Source organism: Quercus suber, unplaced genomic scaffold, assembly GCF_002906115.3.
Source record: "Quercus suber isolate HL8 unplaced genomic scaffold, Cork oak 2.0 scaffold_11, whole genome shotgun sequence".
In the NCBI taxonomy this organism is placed as follows: Eukaryota; Viridiplantae; Streptophyta; class Magnoliopsida; order Fagales; family Fagaceae; genus Quercus; species Quercus suber.
Genome location: NW_027069477.1, coordinates 2,510,160 through 2,531,868, shown reverse-complemented (window position 1 = coordinate 2,531,868; position 21,709 = coordinate 2,510,160). Strand labels below are relative to the sequence as shown.

Sequence of the window (21,709 nt, the reverse complement as noted above, 5' to 3'; positions counted from 1 at the left end):
CAGCTTCAATCTTCCTATGAATAACTCTCTTCCATTATAAGTAGTCCCTTTCTCTCTAGATATATCACATTAAACATAATGGATTCACCTTCCACACTTTGATACCATCTCATTTTACCAAATCATCTCTTCCAACACACCAATTAGTCAACCACCCCACTCGTCCTCAAACAAGCAAAACCACACAATTCCAATTCCAAACTACAAATAACACAGTGTAATAATAAACAATCCATCCAACTCCTCCCCCCGAGTATGCACATACACTACAAATCCTTTATCATCAAACCCCAATAACAATTACAACAAAGACTTAGTACCAAAATTTTCGCAATTCTATCCTATCCAAAATCATCCTCTCACTGTATCACAAGTGCTCATATGGGATTAACTCATTTTGGGTGATTTATTTGGATAAAAAAAAAAATTAAACTGGGTAAAAATACATCAGAAAAAGTAAAGCTTTAAAAACTTGTACATAAACTGAATAAGCAGGAAAAAAAAAATTAAAAATATCTAAACCCCACTTTCTCAAATATATATGCTAAAAACGATTATTTGCAATGGTGCTCTGACTGGAACAGTTAAAGCTCTCAACTTTCTTCACCGGTTTCAAAGCTAAAACGGTAACTCGGCGCAGATTGTGTTTTTTTATTTTGTTTTTTTTTTTGTTTTTCATGTAATTCAAAGACTATCAAATTTATTTCACAATCCAAAATGGGAAAAAAGCACAAATCAAACCTCTTGGCCACGACCACAGGAAAACGGCGGCTCCGGCGTCCTTTTCCTGACTCCGGCGGCTTCTCTTCTTGGCGAGTTGGAGAAGACACGGCGGTTTTTCAGTCGGGGTTTTTAATTTTAAGGTTTTTTTTAATTTTCTGAAAGATTGTAGAGGTATTAACGAGGAATTTGTCAAATGCTGACGTGGATTAAAATACATTTTTAGCCTTTAAATTTTGGTTGTTTTTATTTTGGCCAGTTATGTTTTACAATTTTCATTTTAATCCTTTATACTTTGTGTTTTCATAATTTTCCTAACTATTCGAGCAATTGCAACAATTCGGTCAATTTTTTTCGTCTATTTTACACTAAAAAACTATTTTTTTTATTTTACATAGCCATTTTTCCAAAGTACTCACATCAGTTCATCTATTTTACAATTCCCTCTATTTAAAAAATAATATTTTTTAATTTTTAATTTTTATTTTATATTTTTATTTTGTCCCTATCTTTTTATCTTTTCTTTTGTACTTATCTTTTTTCTCTTTGTCCTTATCTCTTCTCTCATAATAGTCTTTTGTCCCTCTTCTACTTATTCTTCTTCCTTCTACGGTAACTTCCTTCTTCCTTTCAAGGTCACAGTCAAATACCTCCCTCTACAAGCATCTTTTTCTTCTTTTTCCACTTATGGTCAAGTCACTTATCAACCACAAGCACCAATATCCACCACAAGAACCACAAGAATCAAAACCCACAAGAACCAAAAGAATCAAAATCCTCAAGCATGGACTCCATTGATCCACAAGCATCGATCTCACCTGCTAGCACCAATCCACAAGCATCAAAACTCATTCCCATCGACTCACAAGCACCGATCTTTGCCGCCAACACCAATCCACAAGCATCCAGACCCATTTCCGTTGATCCATGAACTCTAATCTAGCACCACCAGCACCGACCCACCGATCCACAAGCAACCAACACAAACACCGATTTGTCTCTTTATTGGTTTGTCCATGTGAGTGCGTTTGTGTATCTTTGTGTTGATTTGTCTGTAGATGTATTTGTATGTGGGTGTGTTTGTGTGTGTTTGAGGAAAAAGGAGATGAGAGGAGGAGAAATCTGAGACTGAGTTCATTTTGCACGGAGAAAAGAGTGAAAAAAAAGATGTGAAATGTGAAATTAATAAAATAATAATATACACAACTATAGTAACCGTATATATGTGCATAGTTACTATAGTAAATATGTGAATATGCACAATTTTAGAAGGACTGGCGTGAAAGATTTTTGAGGCAAAATGTGTAAAATTTGTTGCTTTTTTGTATTTTGCAAAGTTTTACATCCACTGATGCGAATGCTCTTGGGTGCATTTAATATCTATATATTAAGAATATTTAAAAAGTTAGTTATGAATTCAGAAAATGTCAAAAATACTCCTAATCTAATTAGATAATCATTTTTTAAAAATAAAAAAAAAAAAAGTAAAAAAATGGGGTTAATAACCGTATATATGTGCATAGTTACTATAGTAAATATGTGAATATGCACAATTTTAGAAGGACTGGCGTGAAAGATTTTTGAGGCAAAATGTGTAAAATTTGTTGCTTTTTTGTATTTTGCAAAGTTTTACATCCACTGATGCGAATGCTCTTGGGTGCATTTAATATCTATATATTAAGAATATTTAAAAAGTTAGTTATGAATTCAGAAAATGTCAAAAATACTCCTAATCTAATTAGATAATCATTTTATTTTTTAAAAATAAAAAAAAAAAAAGTAAAAAAATGGAATTAAAATCAAAATTCAAGAAAAAAAAAAAAACATATTAGAGAAACTTTTTTCCTAAAAATAATCACACTCTCTATTTAAATATATCTCACGCATGTTTAATGCATTTTCCCCCCCCTAAAAACTAGCATACACTAAACCTTACTCAATTACAAATCCTAAATTTTAATTTCTTAAAAATTCCTTCCCGTGTAACCTCAATAACAATAGTATATTTTATAAAAAATTTATTTGTTGTAAGTAGATACAGATAAGTTATATTATTGACAAAATGGACAATAGGACAAATATGAGTCCTTGTCATCCATTTTTGTAAGTCATATGACCTTTGTCAAGTGAAAAATTAATGTCCTTGAATGAAATATGGGAGGCCAAGCCGAAACTCAACATTGGGCTTTAAGATGATACTCAAAGGCTTTTCGGTGTAGTAATAAGCCTATCCAAGTAATAAATAAAGGCTGCACCTTAGCAAGAACAACACTAAGGCACAATAAAACACTTCATAATAGTTAATTAATAGATTAGAAGTCATGTTACAACAATGCAAGAAAATAAAATTCTCCAGCAGTAAGATAAATTAAATTGATGTTCCAACAGTCAATTATTGAACAAATTTAAGAAGGTGTCACTTCAAAAAGTTCTTGTGTGTCTTGGTCAAAAGGATCTAGGGTACTTTTTGCTACTACTACATTAATTTGAGGGAAAAATTCCATTATTACAAACACATTATATCCTTTCATGGAAAAACAAAAGGTAAAGACCAATGGCTCCATTGTGAGAAGAAAGGGGTTATTTGGCATGGTGTGAAGGGTTCCAGCTTAGTGCAACAGATATTGAACCAAGATTCTTGTGGAATATATATGTGGGGTATCAGTAGGGTAGTAAAGGCTATATTGAGTGAGTGTGTGTGTAAGCTTGTAATGAGACGGTGAAAATAATGCTAAAACTAAGCCGGTGAAAAGGGTTGTTCATGGCTAATTAGGGAGCATTTATGAACTTTGGATATGCAGAAAAGGAGAAAGGAATGCTTGAGGCTAGCTAGGTGTTGATTTGTATCGACTGAAATGGTTCATTTGCGGGTTGTTGGAGCTAAATTGCAAGTTAAAATATGGCAAAATAACAAGAATGGCAAAATTTTTCAGAGGGTTTTGGGGTGTTTTTTGTGGGTTGGTGTGATTACCCTTTTATAGTAGAGTTAAAGGGGGTGATTAGCAAGAATTAAAAAAATGCAGGGCTAATTAGCAAGAAGAGGGGCAGATTGCTAACCATAGCATTTGGTTATAAATGGTAGATTTTCTTTTGGGTTGCCTTACTTCTTTGGGCATCAAACATGGGTGAATATTTGGGTAATCTTGCATTAAATGTTGAGATTTCTGAGGTTGTGTTCAGCCAATGGAATTAAGGCAGGTATTAAGGTAGAATCTTGGTGCTACAATTGAGATTTTGACCTTAGGGAGTAGGATTCAGCACCTTAAGCCAAGTGTCAAATTTTGGGCCTACTTCAGAGGGTTCTGCTAGAAATCCCTTTATGCCCTCCAAATTACATTTTCCCAAATTTTCCCCTTTAGGATTCATGGGCTTGACATATGAACCAACTCTTGAACATTTTTGGCATTTATAGAATTGATTTGTTGAGATTTGAGCAACTTGATTATGGCTTCCTTTCGCTAGAGATAGGGCTTTGAGGAAGACGATGAAGTCCCATTACCCATTAGACTTTAGCTGCTAGTACAACATCTAGGCACTGTTCACATTAGGGAGATAGTGGCAGAAAGTTGATGGGATAACTCGTAGTTCATTCTTAGAGATTGGTTGTCCCTTAAGGAAATCTCCAGCTGAACCTTGGTCAAGAATGAACAAGAAGGAAACTGGCTGACTAGTTCAGTCCTCTGCCTTAGCTAGAACTTTGGATTGGGCTTGTTCACATGGGTTGGACCCTTTGGCTAGGCTATGCTTATGCCCCTTTTTCACTTGGGCTTGTTCTTCTTTTATCGCACATTTGGACCCACAAAATGGACATCAATACCACACATTGTCATGGGTTTTCATCCCTCATGGACTCTTATTGTTAGTGAATGGTCAATGTAGTTTGGATTTTGATAGATATCTGTAATGGATCTTTGGGTAATGAATGTAATATAATAGCATAAGCTTAGTTATTTCAAAATGCCTTGTAAATAATATTTACTATTTCAAAATGATGAATTTCATATCATAAGTAATGTTTATGGTTCCCAATAATCATGTCATAATTTAAATGACAAGCTTTGTAGGATGAATAATTTGAATAGTGATCATAAAATCAAATAATCATAATTTCCCATGAATTTGAAAACATATGAGCATTCAAACTTTTTAAAAACAATTGTGGTTTTGGGCATAGGTAATTTAATCATATGGTATTTCCCAAGTATTAACAATATTAGATTTTTCACTAAATAGTACCAATATGAATTGGGCTTTTTGATATTGTTAGTGAGAACTGAGCTTTTAATGTTACCAACGAGAATTGAGCTCTTTGATATTGTCAATGAGAATTGAGTTTTCTGATATTGCTAGTGAGAACTGGGCTTTTAATGTTGCCTGTGAGAATTAAGCTTTTTTAAATATTGTCAAGTATAAATATTCTAGGGCTTTATAAAGAATGAGATTTGAACTCGTTCAATAAAGTAATTTGGGGATGAGTCTAAATTATAGGCTTCACAAAAATATTGGGCCTTCTAATGTTTTATATTTGTAGCACAATTTTGTGGTGGCAAGAAGAATAGTTTTGGGCTAGCATAATAATAAGGCAAAAATATTTGGAGAAGCCCAATAATTTGTTAGTGATGTTTGAAAATAAATGGGTGGTATTTAATTAAAAATAGGTGAAAAAAATTGTACCCTAACAACCTTTAATTATATATTTAACAATTTTATGAAAAATACTAACTCTAAAATGCCTTAAGTATAAGAGTTTCATTATTGTAAGCTCTAATTAGCTTAACTCGTAAAGTCTCTAATGATTGAATAAGAAATCTGGAGTTCAATTTTTATTTATACAAAAAAGTGATTGGTGTTTTAATTTGATGATAAAAGAGTTATCATTAGAAACTGATACCATAAGTTGAAACTTAAAAAAAAAAAAAAAAAAAAAAAAAAAAAAAAAACTAACTAATGCAAATAGATAGTCAATCCACCAATGGACGAGAGATATGGACGGTCATATTACTAATTTCATTAACGATTTTTTGCCCAAGTCTATTGAAGTTTGATTTCTTCAAGAATGTGCATTAATTTTGTGAGACCATTTCTATCAATAATAATTTCCCAATAAATAATAAGAGAATGATGAATGTGGCTTTTAATCCTAGGACAAAATTGGCACATGCTCTTTTCGGGCAAAATAAGTAGTATTTTGCCTCATTTTCTAAACTAATTAGAGAAATATCCATTTTTTTGAAACTCGATTTTCTCAAAATCGAGTTTAAAAAAAATTCTGGAGCCCTATAGTGGCATTTTAAGGAGCCTATAATGACGTTTTAAGGACCTATAATGGTATTTTGGAACTCGAGCTCCATGAACTCGAGTTATAGGTAATTTTTTTTTTTTTTTTTTACTATAACTCGAGTTCATGGAGCTAGAGTTCCAAAACGCCACTATAGTATAGGTCCTTAAAACATCATTATAGGCTTCTTAAAACGTCATTGTAGGGCTTAACTCGATTTTGAGAAAATCGAGTTTCAAACCTATAATGGCGTTTTGGAACTCGAGCTCCATGAACTCGAGTTATAGGTAATTTTTTTTTACCTATAACTCGAGTTCATGGAGCTAGAGTTCCAAAATGCCACTATATGTCCAAAAACACCATTGGCTCCTTAAAAAGCCACTGTAGGGCTTAACTCGATTTTGAGAAAATCGAGTTTAAAAAAAGAGGCATTTTCCTAATTAGTTTGAGAAATGGGACAAAATGCTGCTTATTTTGCCCAAAAAGGGCTTTGCCAATTTTGTCCTTCAATCTTATAATAAAAAACATTTGATAGAATATAAATCTTTTAGCAATGTGCAGTCCTTTGAAAGTAGCCAATTGTCACACTATCCTCCCAACTATGTATATACAAATTTTGATGTGCTTGTGGGTTTTTTTTTTTTTTTTTTTGGGTTCAATATGAAGAAAAGGAGGAGCAAGATGCTTAAGTTTCGCATAATTGAATAAGGTTTTGTGTTAAGAATTTGTATTGTAAGGAACAATACATACCTTTGAATTGATTGTCGTGCATTGAATTGAAAGTTTATGGTGGATTTGCGATTGTTGAAAGATTGTTTAAGTTATGGAGACATCTTCTATTCAATACGAAAGAGAAAGCATAAGAAGAAGCAGCGAAAAGAAGATGTAGAGCCAAAACTAAATTTGATTTTTTTTTTTTTTTCATTTGAAGTAAGAAAATAGATAGAGGAGGTGAGACATATATTATTAGATTGTGAACAGATGTATAAAATTTTAGGGTTCTAATTTTTTTTTTTTTATTCCAATTAGTTGAAAAACTTTTAAGTGGGTAGGATTTTCTTAGGTATTTTAGGACATCCAAAAGTTTGATCCATGTCATAATATCCTCTTCTTATAATAGTATAAATTATTCTAAAAAAAATCATATAAGATAATTCAAAGAGAATCTATAGAATCTAGACAAATTTTATATGCAACCCAATTTGGAGGAATTCTCGTTATATGGCGCATTATAAAGTTGACATGTGCTTTGAAATAGCCAAATTAACTTAAACCACTTAACCACAATTAGAGACGTAACCTAAGTAAACAAAAGACCAACCTCTCTTTCTCTGCCCGTCTCTACTCTGCCTCACCCAACCCAAGACAACCACATCGATGGTGTTTGTGTGCTATCAAAACCCATTTTAGTCTTGTAAATCCCACATCACAAATCTTTTAAGCACACCAAATTTTCACCTTATTTATCTTATAACATCAATAGTACACGAAAGGCTACGAATCAAAACCTCACAAAGTCAATTACATATAAATAGGAAGTGAGATTAAAAAATAATAACAATAATAATAATAAACAAAAAAATTCACTTAGCACAATATCAAAGATTTGAACAATTAGAACAAGGCCCACTTAGGAATTTGGCTTTTATTATTATTATTTTAAATCCCAAGTTTTAATCTTAATCATCCAAATTACTATTTTAGTACATAAATAAAATTGCGTATCAACATTGTAAGGACCTGATTTGAACTCCTAACCCAAAAAGTGTGTGGATTTAGTCCCAAAAAACCCAAAACCATAAATTTGTAGAGAATGGGTTGGAAAACTGGACTTTAATAAATTGAGCAACAAATAAACAGTTCTTGATGACAAAGAAAGGAATATAACAAACTTTCACTAAGGAAAAACGTCATCAGCAGAGTCCGAGGAGATTGATTCTTATGTGATTTGCTTTTGAAACTTGATTACAAGTCTGGTTCTAGATTGCTACAATGTTTCTCTCTTGATTTTCCCTCTCTCTTCCTTCAAGGGTCTCTTACATTATATATCTCTCTCCTAATGATCTTGGCCTTTCATTTGTTGATCATCTAAGCCATTACTTGAGTGTTTATCCCATTAGGCACTCTCTTTGGCTTTCTGTAAGTTGTGGTAGCCAAGACAGCACTATTTAAGGGTCTTTTCCACATAAATGTAGCCAACAAGTTAGCTGCAGGGCATTCAATGCGATGGCAGCAGTTTTTCCCTAGGTATCTCCTAGCTTTTACTTTCTGGTACACTTGAGGACGTCCCTGCCATTGGAGCTTCTTAGAAGGTTGCCTTGATCATTAAAATCTACATCATATTTGTTTCTAGTCTATCTAAGAAGGTATTCCTCCTCGGACCGCCTTCCCATTAATATCATGCTTATGAAGCTATGAGCTTAAACCACTTGCTACTATTTAATTATCCTCGGATCACCCTTATTCTTAGCCAAGGCCCAAGACCCAACATATCATTTAGGCCCTTATCCCTACAAATAGGGGTGTCCATTAGAACCCGGAAATCGACCCATTCGCCCAAACTGCCTGGGCCGACCCAAAAACCGGTTGACTCGACGCTAGTGACGGTCAGAGACTGGTCTCCGTCACCAAAAACCGATTTAGGTAGGTCAAATGGCGGGTTTTCTTCTTCAAAACCCGATATACCCGATCCGACCGACGAAACAGAAGAAAGAACGCCGGTTTTACCCAAATCCGTTCAGATTCATCGATATTCCGGTGAGAAGTTTGGTAGTTTTTGGTTTGATTTTGCTCAAATCTTGGTTTTCTCTTTAGATCCGGTGAAGATCTTGGTTTCTTGCTTAGATCCAGTGATGAGTTGAAGATTTTGCTCGATTTTTACTTAGATCCGACTTGAAGCGGTGCTTTTGCTTTGATTTTGCTCAACTCTAGGCTTGATTTTTGCTTCGATTCTTGGTTGATGTGGTGCTTTTGCTCAAATCTGGGCTTGATATAATGCTTTTTGCTTTAATTTTTGCTTAGATCTTGTGATTTTCTCTGAAATCTAGGCTTGTGTGGTGGTTTTAAGCTTCAATCCGGCGGAGATTTGATGGTTTACCTCAGTGCCAAGGTTGACCGACCTAACCGTCGTTCACCGGAGACCGATTTGACTCAACCCGAGGATGTCAGCGGTGGGCGGCCGGTCGTCCAATTGTCCACCCGATGTAAGCGGGTCGGTTGCAGGTTGGGCATAAACTTGACCCGGACCGACTCGTGGACACCCCTACCTACAAACACCATAATTGAACATACTTTTTTATATATTTTTTTTTTCTTTTAGAAACATAACATACTTTGTATTGGTGGTTCAATTCAGGGTTATGGTGGTCCTGGGTTGGGTGAGGGAGATAGATTGACAAGGAGAAAGAGAGGAGGGGTAAGGGTTTTGTTTACTTGGGTTAAGTGATTAATTGTGGTTAAATGAGTTAATTTTTTTTTTTTTTTGGAGAAAAAAATGAGTTATATTTAATTGGTCAATCAAGACACATGTCAATTTCATAATATGTAATTTAATAAGAGTTAAATGATTAAATTGAAGTGTTAACAACATATTCTATACTATTATTTAAGGGGCTTTGCCGTTTGGATTCCTTTTTTTTTTAAATGCCCTTACATCTTTATGTTTAAGTAAAGACAAAATTAAAGGATAATCTGGTAAAAATACAACTTCAACTCTCACTAAAATATTGCCTAAATAATAAGGTTATTCTCTTGCAGATTTTTAAAATTTTTTATTCACTTATAAATTAAATTCTTAAAATAAAAATTATATATATAAAATAAAAACATATTTTTTTCTACAAAATAGGGTCATTAAAAAAAAAAAAAAAAAAAAAAAAAGCCTGTGGTGTAATGAGACTAGTTGAATTTAAGAAAAGTCAGAATATATTTTATAAGCCAGCATTTCAACAAAACAATACAAATCTTATCAAGAAAAAACAGTCCACATTGATTTGGACAACAATGAATTTTCATTTATGGATTTGGATTGTGAGACGTAACAATCTTAACCTTGTAGTATTTTATTACCAATCTTGACCTTTACACGTGAACCACCTAAACATGTCACATGTTAATTGCACGTTGCAACATCTCGAATCTTCTTTCAAAAAAAATCATATATAATAATAGAGAGATGCTGTGTTTATAATAATTTTAAAAATAATTTTAAAATATTTTTACAACAAATCACATGTGATTAGTTATTATTGATTAAATTTAAAACTATTACTAAAATTACTTTTTAACACTAATAATAACAACTAATAACAACATATTATTTAAAAAATATTGTAAAAATATCACTTGTCGTAATAATTTCCCAAACGAGGGAATATTCAAATGCTGACTCCTCCACAATTTCCGTTGGCATATTCTTGGCGCGTAATCTCACGCCCACTTAAAACCTCAAAAAAAAGAAAAACCCACTGACTGTGTTCCTCGTAAAATAGTGCCACTACACTACTTCTTAAAAAAGCAAAAAAAAAAAAAAAAAAAAAAAAATCGAAAGGGGATAAGACAGAGACAGCCCTCCGCGTCACCACCAAATCAAACCACACACGTGTCCTCCTACCCACAAGTGTCCACGATTCAGTGACTCACCTACAATGACCAAACCCCCCCAAAATCCCACCAATCACAGCCTCGTAATTAGATCTTCCTAATTCCTAACCTTAGGAACCGACATCCTCCACCCCATTTCCCAAACTACCCCTGATAAAGTCCAAAAATAAACCAACATTCCCACAGTCACAAAAAATCCATATCGGGGACAAAATCGTCATGTAAAACAAAAAGTGCCCAATCTAACAATTTTATGTGACTGAATTAGCAAAAACAAAAATTTTCATCTTCCTCTACTACGGTACTGCTCATTCATTTTTCTGAAGCTTTCTATTTTTCGCTCGTCCTTCATTTTCATCAATACCATTCAAAATCTCTGTGTTGGTGAGTTTTTACCATTTTGCCCCTGCTCCACAACCTACCCTCTTCACCACCAGATCCATCAGATACCAATTTAGGGTTTTGATTTTTTATATATATTTACCAAACTCCTTCTTGACCAAAAAATTTGCCTTTTTTTTCTCTCTCTGATCAAATTTTTTCACCAACCTCTCCTTTTCGCAAAACCCTAGATCCTCGATCGATCCCAGTTACTATCGAGTTCAATTTTCACAATTTTTGAGTACCGTTGACTCAATTTTCAAGGAGTTGGAGGAGGAGACAGATTTAAAAAGGAGTGGGTTTGTTTTTGGTTTGACTATCTCTGTCTGACGTGGCGGTTTCTGATTGGCTGTTGGACATGTTGGGTACCGGGTTGCAGTTCGGGCGGGCCCGCGGGGAGGACCGGTTTTACAATCCGGCGAAAGCGCGTAGGGCCCACCAGAACCTGAACCGGCAGAGCGAGCAGCTACGTAGAGCCCAGAGTGACGTCACGGCCAGCCATTCCCATTCCGTTCGCGAAAAGTCGTTGGCGAGCCGCGAACCGGAGAACCGGACCGGGTCTAACGAACCGTCCGAGCAGCCGCCGAGCAATCTGGAACGGTTCTTGAAGTCGATCACGCCCTCCGTTCCAGCTCAGTATCCCTCCAAGGTTCGTTGAATTTGATTGGACTCAGCTTTTTAATTTCAAATGCTGATTTTGCTGTTTGGTCCCTGAGAATTTTTTTTTTTGTTTTTTTGAAAAGCGTAGTAATTAACTCAATTAATCAGTGATTAGTTATATTTGGCTTAGTGGGAAATGAAAATAAATAGATAAAGAATTGTGTAAAGTCTGCAATTTTTGTTTTTGAATTTTGAAATGTGGATTTGGTGGCAGAATACGACAATGAGGAGAGGCTTTAGGAGTTGTGATGATGAAGAGTGTCAGCCGTATTTCGAGCTGGGTGATTTATGGGAGTCATTTAAGGAGTGGAGTGCATATGGCGTCGGAGTGCCGCTAATATTGAATGATAGTGACTTCGTTGTTCAATATTATGTCCCGTATTTGTCCGGTATACAGATATATGGGGAGCCCACGAAATCATCTACAAAGTTGAGGTATTGATATTACTGTGTTTTTTTAAAATTATTTTGTTTAATATTGTCAAATGTGGTGATAAATGTACTTAATTGGTGCATTTTGTGTATGATTATTAGTTTTTATTGTGATATCAATGCAATGTCGGTTCCTTTCAGTTGAAGTATGCTTTGATATCAATGCAATCTTTTGTTCATTGGAGAGCAATTCCATTCTTGAAGGAAAATTTGTTATTTGGAAACATTAGATGATAACTTCAGGGAAAAATAGTGATTTTAAAATTATGAAGAGAATTAACTGTTACTCACTAGGTTTATGCTATGATAATTATCGGACTGAGGACCGTATCTCCACTCTTGATATTTATACAGTCACAGGATAGGAGCTTCCACTGCCTCCAATTGTGAAATTAATGGACTGGAATTTTTCTGTACCAACATGGCAAGTTTTGGAGCAGATTGTTAGGGCCATAGGGACTGGGGATTAGCGGTTGTTTCCTTGGTTCTATATATATATGTACACAGACACAGACACACACACCCACCTGTTCATGGGCCATTTTCTATGAGATTTGTGGCCCTAGATCTATTTGTCACCTAGCAGTTCCTGATGCTTTGCAATGTCTTAAAAAGATTGATCGTCCTTATGGTGCTGCTCCCATTAGTGTATCTTGGAGGTTAGTAGTTAGTTGTTATTGAACATGTGAGGTGTTGTCTTTTATCGGGTGATAATGTGATATAGCTAAATGATTCCATAATATTGCCAAAAGTCATATTTAGGTGCTTGTAAAGTTTCAGTTGGGCTTTCTCACTGACATTAATTAAGAGGGCAGTACTATTTCTTTACATGAGAATGTTTTCTGTTGAAGTTGTCCACTGATTGCAAGATGCAGCTCTTTTTTGGTTCATATTGTTTGTCTTAAAAAAAAAAAAAAAAGATTGATGTTCTAATGCATTAGTGGTGATTGAGTCTCACTTAAATAATAAATGGAATAATATCTACTATTTTTTTAGTGCAAAATTGATGGATCCATTGTGCCATGTGGTAGGCGACGAGGTGAGGATAGTGATAACGAGTACAGGGATTCAAGTAGTGATGGTAGCAGTGACGGTGAACTTGAAAGAGGATTGAAATACACTAGGGAGCAACGGAATCATCATCATCTATCAAGTGAGATTCCTCTTAGGATTGATAGACTATCTTTCAGAGACCAGCATGTTGCACTTAATGAAGACTTTTCTAGTGATGAGGGTGAATCTGTGAATTCTCAAGGTCGCTTGCTTTTTGAGTATCTCGAGCGGGACTTGCCTTATAGCCGTGAACCCTTGGCTGACAAGGTTAGTTGCCCACCCCTTTCTTCCCCCTTGTCTTCTCTAAACTAAAATACAAATTATGAAGTAAGAAATCGACTCATCCATGTCTGTGTGCTCCCCATTTTTAAAGCCTTTTGATAATTTCCCATTGCAACAGATAGCAGATCTTGCCTGCCGATTCCCTGAGTTGAAGACTCTTAGAAGTTGTGACCTTCTATCTTCCAGCTGGATTTCTGTGGCATGGTATTGTCTTTTAATCATTGCTTTTGCTTCTGTAATTATATCATGCAGTTATTGTAGATATGACTAATTGGTCCTTATGATGTATCTGTGTAGGTATCCAATTTACAGAATACCCACAGGACCAACATTAAAGGATCTCGATGCTTGCTTTCTAACTTATCATTTTCTTTATACACCTGTGGGAGGTAAGAAACAATTTCAATCCTCAAATTTGTAATTGAGGGGTTTTTCTTTTTGGCCTACAAAATATGCTACTTATAAGCTGAAACAACTGCACACATGGCTATACCTAGAGGGCCAAGACATGAAATTATTTGCAAATTCCAGGTGTATCTCACCTTTATTACAGACACACCCACAAACACATTTGATAATGCTCTCTCTGATGCTTTATGGGGCTGAATAGAAGCAAGAGGCTGAATGTGTTCATATTGTTTGGCTGAGGGATGTGTACAGTGTATTGGTTATGTAATTATTGTGCCCATGAGCATTTTGATACAGCATTCCAAATCAAGCCAAGCTTTAGTTTAGTCACATTAATGTGACTCCTGATATGATTTCTTTCAGGTTCAAAAGGTGCACAGGCTCCAATGGTGAGATGTACCAGCGAGATAGATGGTGTCACTAAGATGTCGTTACCAGTTTTTGGTTTGGCCTCATACAAGTTCAAAGGGTCCCTGTGGACGCCTAATGGGGGATTTGAGCGCCAATTGGCAAATTCCCTTCTCCAGGAAGCTGACAACTGGTTAAGACGGGTTCAGGTCAATCATCCAGATTTCCTGTTTTTTAGCCGGCGGTAGTAGTAAGTCATGACTATAACTGTTACCCTCCCACTGTTCTAGAAGAAGACTAATATATTCTCAGTACATGCATGGGCCATCTCCCCTTTTTGTGGAAATCTAGATTGCAAGTTCAGTTAGTTATGCTTTGGTCTGGTTTCCTTTCATTTACTAAAAAAAAAAAAAAAGAGGCAAAAATATTATAGAGCATAAAATTAGTGACACTGCCAAATGTGAGGAGCACCTGTAATAATGCTCAACCAGAAGCTATGAAGTAAATATGGAGTTAGAGAAGTTGCAGAAGGGCTAGCTTAAATCAATTGATGATCGGTTTGCTATGAGTGTGAACAAGTCCCATCTTGCTTGTTCAGTTGTTCTTTTTTATGTTATTCCAGCTAAGGGTAAATTATGAGATTTCAGGCTTTTTTTTTCGTCCTGATGATTAGTACTAGGATTTAGATTTATTTATAAGGGAATTTTGATAGGTTGTGTAAGTGTCAAGCTCAAGCTGCCCCAGATGTGTACCAGTGTATGTGAATACTAACCACGATCAACTTTAACTGCATCTACTGAAGAACTGTGTTATAGCTTTGATATTAATGAACTGAATATGTTTGCAGAATTGCTGTTTCTGATTGTTAAATTTGGGAAACTTGAGTTGCTTTTGCCTAAGTGTCTACCTTTTGTTTTTAAGGAATGGAATGGAATGGATAAAATAGAAAGGAATGGAATGCAAATGAAGAAAATATTTTTATCTATGTTTGAAAGGATAAGAACGAAAGGGAGAGGAATGTAAATTTATTTATATATATATACACATATAATACCACCACTATTACACCAATATAAAAGTAGAGGTTAAAGGAGTCTAAATCTTCTGTACCACTTTTTGTATATCACTTTATGTTTCATCAATTACTATTTGTCATGTTTTCATTTTACTTTCCTTATAGAATAATTAACGTTTAAAATAGAAAGTAATCATACATATGGTAATTAGTAATTAGTGGAACATAGACTGGTACATAAAAAGTGGTACAAAAGATTTGCATCTCATGTGAAGGGGGCAAAAAAAGTATTGTGGTAATTTTATATAAAAAATTCTATAAAATATGTTTCATTCCCTTTTATTTTTCTCAATTTTATACTTATTAAAAAATGTGCCTTAACAGTGTTCTAATTTTTTCCTTAATAACCAAAAATATTTCTTTTAAAAATCATATTCTTTCTATTCCATTATACCATACCAAAGTACTATAGTTTCCACCTGTTCCGGAACAAGGGATCCCTTCTCCCTAACAAGGAGCTCTATTTTTGGGCGTTGCGTCGTTTGTTCCAGATAAAGTGTACAGTTTTGGGTGCGGGTGTTTGGGTATGTATAAGTACGTCTTTTTATGGTCTCTTTCTTTGGCTTCCAAATTTGTGTTTTCAATATGGGTCACTAACATAGATTTGTAGGGTAATTATTAATAAATTATAATAGAAAAATTTTGATATAATTTTCATGAAAAATATGAAAAGCTGTCAATAACATTTATTATTTTATCATTTTTTCAATAAAATGTTTCTAAAAATAGCTCTTAAACCAATGTCCGCCCTAAGAGTATTGGTTAAAATTTCCCTTTCAATATTTGGCAAATGCTTAGTTCAATTGGTTGGTTCATGTGTTTACAATGATGATATTAAGGTTTAAATCAAAATCCTAACAAAAAATTGACTTTATTGACATAAAGTTGTTTCTTAATGGGCACTTTGTATGTATATCTTGAATCCTATGAATTTACCTAGTCTCCTCAGCAGCCCAGCTCCACATAAAGTCAGTAAGGCTGTTTTTAGATTGGTTTGAATTAAGTGGAATTTAGTCCTCTATTTGTGTGAAACAGATTTCAATTCTATGTTGATGATACATTTGCTTTAATACTATTTAACATTCTTAACTTGTAATTTGTAAAGCATATTCCTCCGAATTGAGTACCTTCAATAACCGTGGTAATGGCTAACGAAACATCACCCCCCAAATTTTTTTATGATAAAATTAAACCTTAAAATAAATTTATTTAGCAGATGGATCATTTTACAAGCATATCCTTATTAAACCAAATCAAATTGAAGTTCAGTTATCTTCTTTCATTAGGTCTTGAAGCTTTTTCTCTAACTCCTCTGAACATTTTTGACCCATCATTTGGTACAATGACATTAAGTCAGATAACTGTTCTATTGACATCTTCTCCATTATGATCCTTGCTACTCTTTCCCTTTCTTCATTTTTCATCAGTCTCTCAAGGTACATCGATGAACTCCTCACTGTTGCACCCATCTGCTTTAGCCTATTCTCTTGCTGCAAACTCAATGCCATGTTCGCCTGTACACAAACAACATACGTAACTATTACAAATATATCAACTTATTAAGAATTGAAGCCAACATATCTAGTTAGTGAAATGTTATACAGATGGTAGTGTGGTTTTCTGGAATAGTTTACTAGATATAGTTCCTCTTGAAATCAAATATGGCATCAATGCTTGCTTTCTAACTTATCATTTTCTTTATACACCTGTGGGAGGTAAGAAACAATTTCAATCCTCAAATTTGTAATTGAGGGGTTTTTCTTTTTGGCCTACAAAATATGCTACTTATAAGCTGAAACAACTGCACACATGGCTATACCTAGAGGGCCAAGACATGAAATTATTTGCAAATTCCAGGTGTATCTCACCTTTATTACAGACACACCCACAAACACATTTGATAATGCTCTCTCTGATGCTTTATGGGGCTGAATAGAAGCAAGAGGCTGAATGTGTTCATATTGTTTGGCTGAGGGATGTGTACAGTGTATTGGTTATGTAATTATTGTGCCCATGAGCATTTTGATACAGCATTCCAAATCAAGCCAAGCTTTAGTTTAGTCACATTAATGTGACTCCTGATATGATTTCTTTCAGGTTCAAAAGGTGCACAGGCTCCAATGGTGAGATGTACCAGCGAGATAGATGGTGTCACTAAGATGTCGTTACCAGTTTTTGGTTTGGCCTCATACAAGTTCAAAGGGTCCCTGTGGACGCCTAATGGGGGATTTGAGCGCCAATTGGCAAATTCCCTTCTGCAGGAAGCTGACAACTGGTTAAGACGGGTTCAGGTCAATCATCCAGATTTCCTGTTTTTTAGCCAGCGGTAGTAGTAAGTCATGACTATAACTGTTACCCTCCCACTGTTCTAGAAGAAGACTAATATATTCTCAGTACATGCATGGGCCATCTCCCCTTTTTGTGGAAATCTAGATTGCAAGTTCAGTTAGTTATGCTTTGGTTTGGTTTCCTTTCATTTACTAAAAAAAAAAAAGAGGCAAAAATATTATAGAGAGCATAAAATCAGTGACACTGCCAAATGTGAGGAGCACCTGTAATAATGCTCAACCAGAAGCTATGAAGTAAATATGGAGTTAGAGAAGTTGCAGAAGGGCTAGCTTAAATCAATTGATGATCGGTTTGCTATGAGTGTGAACAAGTCCCATCTTGCTTGTTCAGTTGTTCTTTTTTATGTTATTCCAGCTAAGGGTAAATTATGAGATTTCAGGCTTTTTTTTTCGTCCTGATGATTAGTACTAGGATTTAGATTTATTTATAAGGGAATTTTGATAGGTTGTGTAAGTGTCAAGCTCAAGCTGCCCCAGATGTGTACCAGTGTATGTGAATACTAACCACGATCAACTTTAACTGCATCTACTGAAGAACTGTGTTATAGCTTTGATATTAATGAACTGAATATGTTTGCAGAATTGCTGTTTCTGATTGTTAAATTTGGGAAACTTGAGTTGCTTTTGCCTAAGTGTCTACCTTTTGTTTTTAAGGAATGGAATGGAATGGATAAAATAGAAAGGAATGGAATGCAAATGAAGAAAATATTTTTATCTATGTTTGAAAGGATAAGAACGAAAGGGAGAGGAATGTAAATTTATTTATATATATATATATATACATATAATACCACCACTATTACACCAGTATAAAAGTAGAGGTTCGGGCATGTAAAGGAGTTTAAATCTTCTGTACCACTTTTTGTATATCACTTTATGTTTCATCAATTACTATTTGTCATGTTTTCATTTTACTTTCCTTATAGAATAATTAACGTTTAAAATAAAAAGTAATCATACATATGGTAATTAGTAATTAGTGGAACATAGAGTGGTATATAAAAAGTGGTACAGAAGATTTGCATCTCCTGTGAAGGGGGCAAAAAAAGTATTATGGTAATTTTATATAAAAAATTCTATAAAATATGTTTCATTCCCTTTTATTTTTCTCAATTTTATACTTATTAAAAAATGTGCCTTAACAGTGTTCTAATTTTTTCCTTAATAACCAAAAATATTTCTTTTAAAAATCATATTCTTTCTATTCCATTATACCATACCAAAGTACTATAGTTTCCACTGGTTCCGGAACAAGGGATCCCTTCTCCCTAACAAGGAGCTCTATTTTTGGGCGTTGCGTCGTTTGTTCCAGATAAAGTGTATAGTTTTGGGTGCGAGTGTTTGGGTATGCATAAGTAGGTCTTTTTATGGTCTCTTTCTTTGGCTTCCAAATTTGTGTTTTCAATATGGGTCACTAACATAGATTTGTAGGGTAATTATTAATAAATTATAATAGAAAAATTTTGATATAATTTTTATGAAAAATATGAAAAGTTGTCAATAACATTTATTATTTTATCATTTTTTCAATAAAATGTTTCTAAAAATAGCTCTTAAACCAATGTCCGCCCTAAGGGTATTGGTTAAAATTTCCCTTTCAATATTTGGCAAATGCTTAGTTCAATTGGTTGGTACATGTGTTTACAATGATGATATTAAGGTTTAAATCAAAATTCTAACCAAAAATTGACTTTATTGACATAAAGTTGTTTCTTAATGGACACTTTGTATATATATCTTGAGTCCTATGAATTTACCTAGTCTCCTCAGCAGCCCAGCTCCACATAAAGTCGGTAAGGCTGTTTTTAGATTGGTTTGAATTAAGTGGAATTTAGTCCTCTATTTGTGTGAAACAGATTTCAATTCTATGTTGATGATACATTTGCTTTAATACTATTTAACATTCGGGTCCGTTTGATTTGTGTTTTTAAACAACATTTTTTAGTTTTTAAACAGCATTTCACGCATTTCAACACACTTTTTCACCCACACGTATTTCAAAAAACTACAAACAACAATTTCAAATTACTTTACCAAACACCCCCTTAACTTGTAATTTGTAAAGCATATTCCTCCGAATTGAGTACCTTCAACAACCGTGGTAATGGCTAAGGAAACATCACCCCCCAAATTTTTTTATGATAAAATTAAACCTTAAAATAAATTTATTTAGCAGATGGATCATTTTACAAGCATATCCTTATTAAACCAAATCAAATTGAAGTTCAGTTATCTTCTTTCATTAGGTCTTGAAGCTTTTTCTCTAACTCCTCTGAACATTTTTGACCCATCATTTGGTACAATGACATTAAGTCAGATAACTGTTCTATTGACATCTTCTCCATTATGATCCTTGCTACTCTTTCCCTTTCTTCATTCTTCATCAGTCTCTCAAGGTACATCGATGAACTCCTCACTGTTGCACCCATCTGCTTTAGCCTATTCTCTTGCTGCAAACTCAATGCCATGTTCGCCTGTACACAAACAACATACGTAACTATTACAAATATATCAACTTATTAAGAATTGAAGCCAACATATCTAGTTAGTGAAATGTTATACAGATGGTAGTGTGGTTTTCTGGAATAGTTTACTAGATATAGTTCCTCTTGAAATCAAATATGGCATCAAAAACATCTTTGGCTAACCTCGAGAAACTCAGCTCCAGCTATCAATTCGGATCCCTGGCTTGAAATCATTCCTTTCCCAGAAATGTACAGGTTTTTTGCAATTGAAAAACTTCTTAGAATTGTCTTTCTCTTCATCTCCAATTCCTGATTAAGCTTTGGAGCCTTTGGCACATATGCTGAGCAATTAAGCTTCTTCTCATGAGCAATTACTGCTTTCACAAATTCCTACATGACAAGCAGTGTTATAAATTCCTTTCTGATGTTTGATAGAAGGCAATAGAAACCATTGCAATACATAAAAGTAGTAAAATACAATGTAACATAAGAGTGACTGCATACCTGATATGCAGATGAGCATCCTGGATAATCAAAATTATCAGAATCTGGATGTCGCATTCGCTCTGGATGAAATTGAAGACCCATGATGAACTTGCCCTCTTTGGGATTATAAGCATCAGGGTCATAAAATCCTTCAACCAAGCCGTCTGGAGCAAAAGCCATGGGAACAAATCGCTGAGCTAATCTCTTAACACCTTGATGGTGATAACTATTCACCATGATTTCCATTTTTTCATCTTCTAAAGAATCCTCAAACCAGTGATGCAAAGGGGTATCCTCCACAACCCTCACCGCGTGGCGATGCCCATCATAATTTTCATAGTTCAAATGATTCACTCTTTCACTCCCATCAGTACATTTCTTTGATAGCTCTTTCTCTACATCTTGATAAAGGGTACCCCCGCATGCCACATTGAGGACTTGTGACCCCCTGCATATTCCCAAGTATGGTATATTTCTCTCGAGGCACAGCTTTGCGAGTCTTAGTTCAATGGAGTCTTTCTCTCTATCAATGGCGGTATCACTTGCGTGTAGTTTCCTAATTTCTTCAAGTTCTTCAGGGGAAAAACCAGTCAATTCTGCATCATAAAGGGATGGATCAATATCTTCTCCTTCACAGAGAAGAACTCCATGTATAGGTTCAAAGCTTTCAAGTAGCATGTGGACTCCACTGACTCTTGGGACAATCACAGGCACTGCACCATATCTTACAATGAGATCTAGATGGTATTCACCTGTTCATATATTGCAGAACAGTTATATATGTCAACAGGAAAAAAAGCATATGGAAGATTTAAAAAAAAAAAGTCACAAGTGGACTATTGAGTGATCCTAAGACATGGTACATTGTATGTAACAAACATGTGGAAGATTAAAAAAAAAAAAAAAAAAATATATATATATATATATATATATAAGATAGAAATTTTATTCTAGTTTAATTTAAATGTATATATGTGTGAAGCTCCCTCTTAGAGACTTGAATCCTGACCTTTACTCTCCACACTTAACAAACATATATATTTGTAGAGTGATTACCATAATAAGGGTGTGCGTTAGTAATGACCTTTTCTTTGGGAGAACATTTGTTTGTTAGTTTTAGATCTGTCAGCCAATAAGGCCAAAAACAAGAAGAAAGAAAGAAACAAATGGT

General features: G+C 34.5%; 2 protein-coding genes and 1 long non-coding RNA gene across 3 annotated transcripts; 2 read left to right on the top strand and 1 right to left on the bottom strand.

The window, feature by feature from the left end:
• Nucleotides 1–10,884: 10,884 nt before the first annotated feature.
• On the top strand, nt 10,885–15,013 carry LOC112001842 (uncharacterized). Its single transcript, XM_024034010.2, has 6 exons — nt 10,885–11,630; nt 11,856–12,076; nt 13,105–13,393; nt 13,527–13,612; nt 13,706–13,797; nt 14,180–15,013. Exons 1-6 carry the CDS (start codon nt 11,340–11,342, stop codon nt 14,410–14,412), a joined length of 1,212 nt encoding a protein of 403 aa, XP_023889778.2. The 5' UTR covers nt 10,885–11,339; the 3' UTR covers nt 14,413–15,013.
• Nucleotides 15,014–16,906: 1,893 nt separating this feature from the next.
• LOC136069877 (uncharacterized) lies at nt 16,907–18,169 on the top strand. The gene is made up of 2 exons (XR_010631078.1): nt 16,907–16,954; nt 17,337–18,169. It is a non-coding gene; the product is annotated as an uncharacterized LOC136069877 (long non-coding RNA).
• A 1,609-nt stretch (nt 18,170–19,778) lies between these two features.
• LOC112001809 (putative glutamine amidotransferase GAT1_2.1) lies at nt 19,779–21,341 on the bottom strand. The gene is made up of 3 exons (XM_065779100.1): nt 20,557–21,341; nt 20,236–20,442; nt 19,779–20,061 (listed from the first exon to the last, which is right to left on the bottom strand). Exons 1-3 carry the CDS (start codon nt 21,214–21,216, stop codon nt 19,813–19,815), a joined length of 1,116 nt encoding a protein of 371 aa, XP_065635172.1. The 5' UTR covers nt 21,217–21,341; the 3' UTR covers nt 19,779–19,812.
• Between the last annotated feature and the right edge of the window lie 368 nt (nt 21,342–21,709).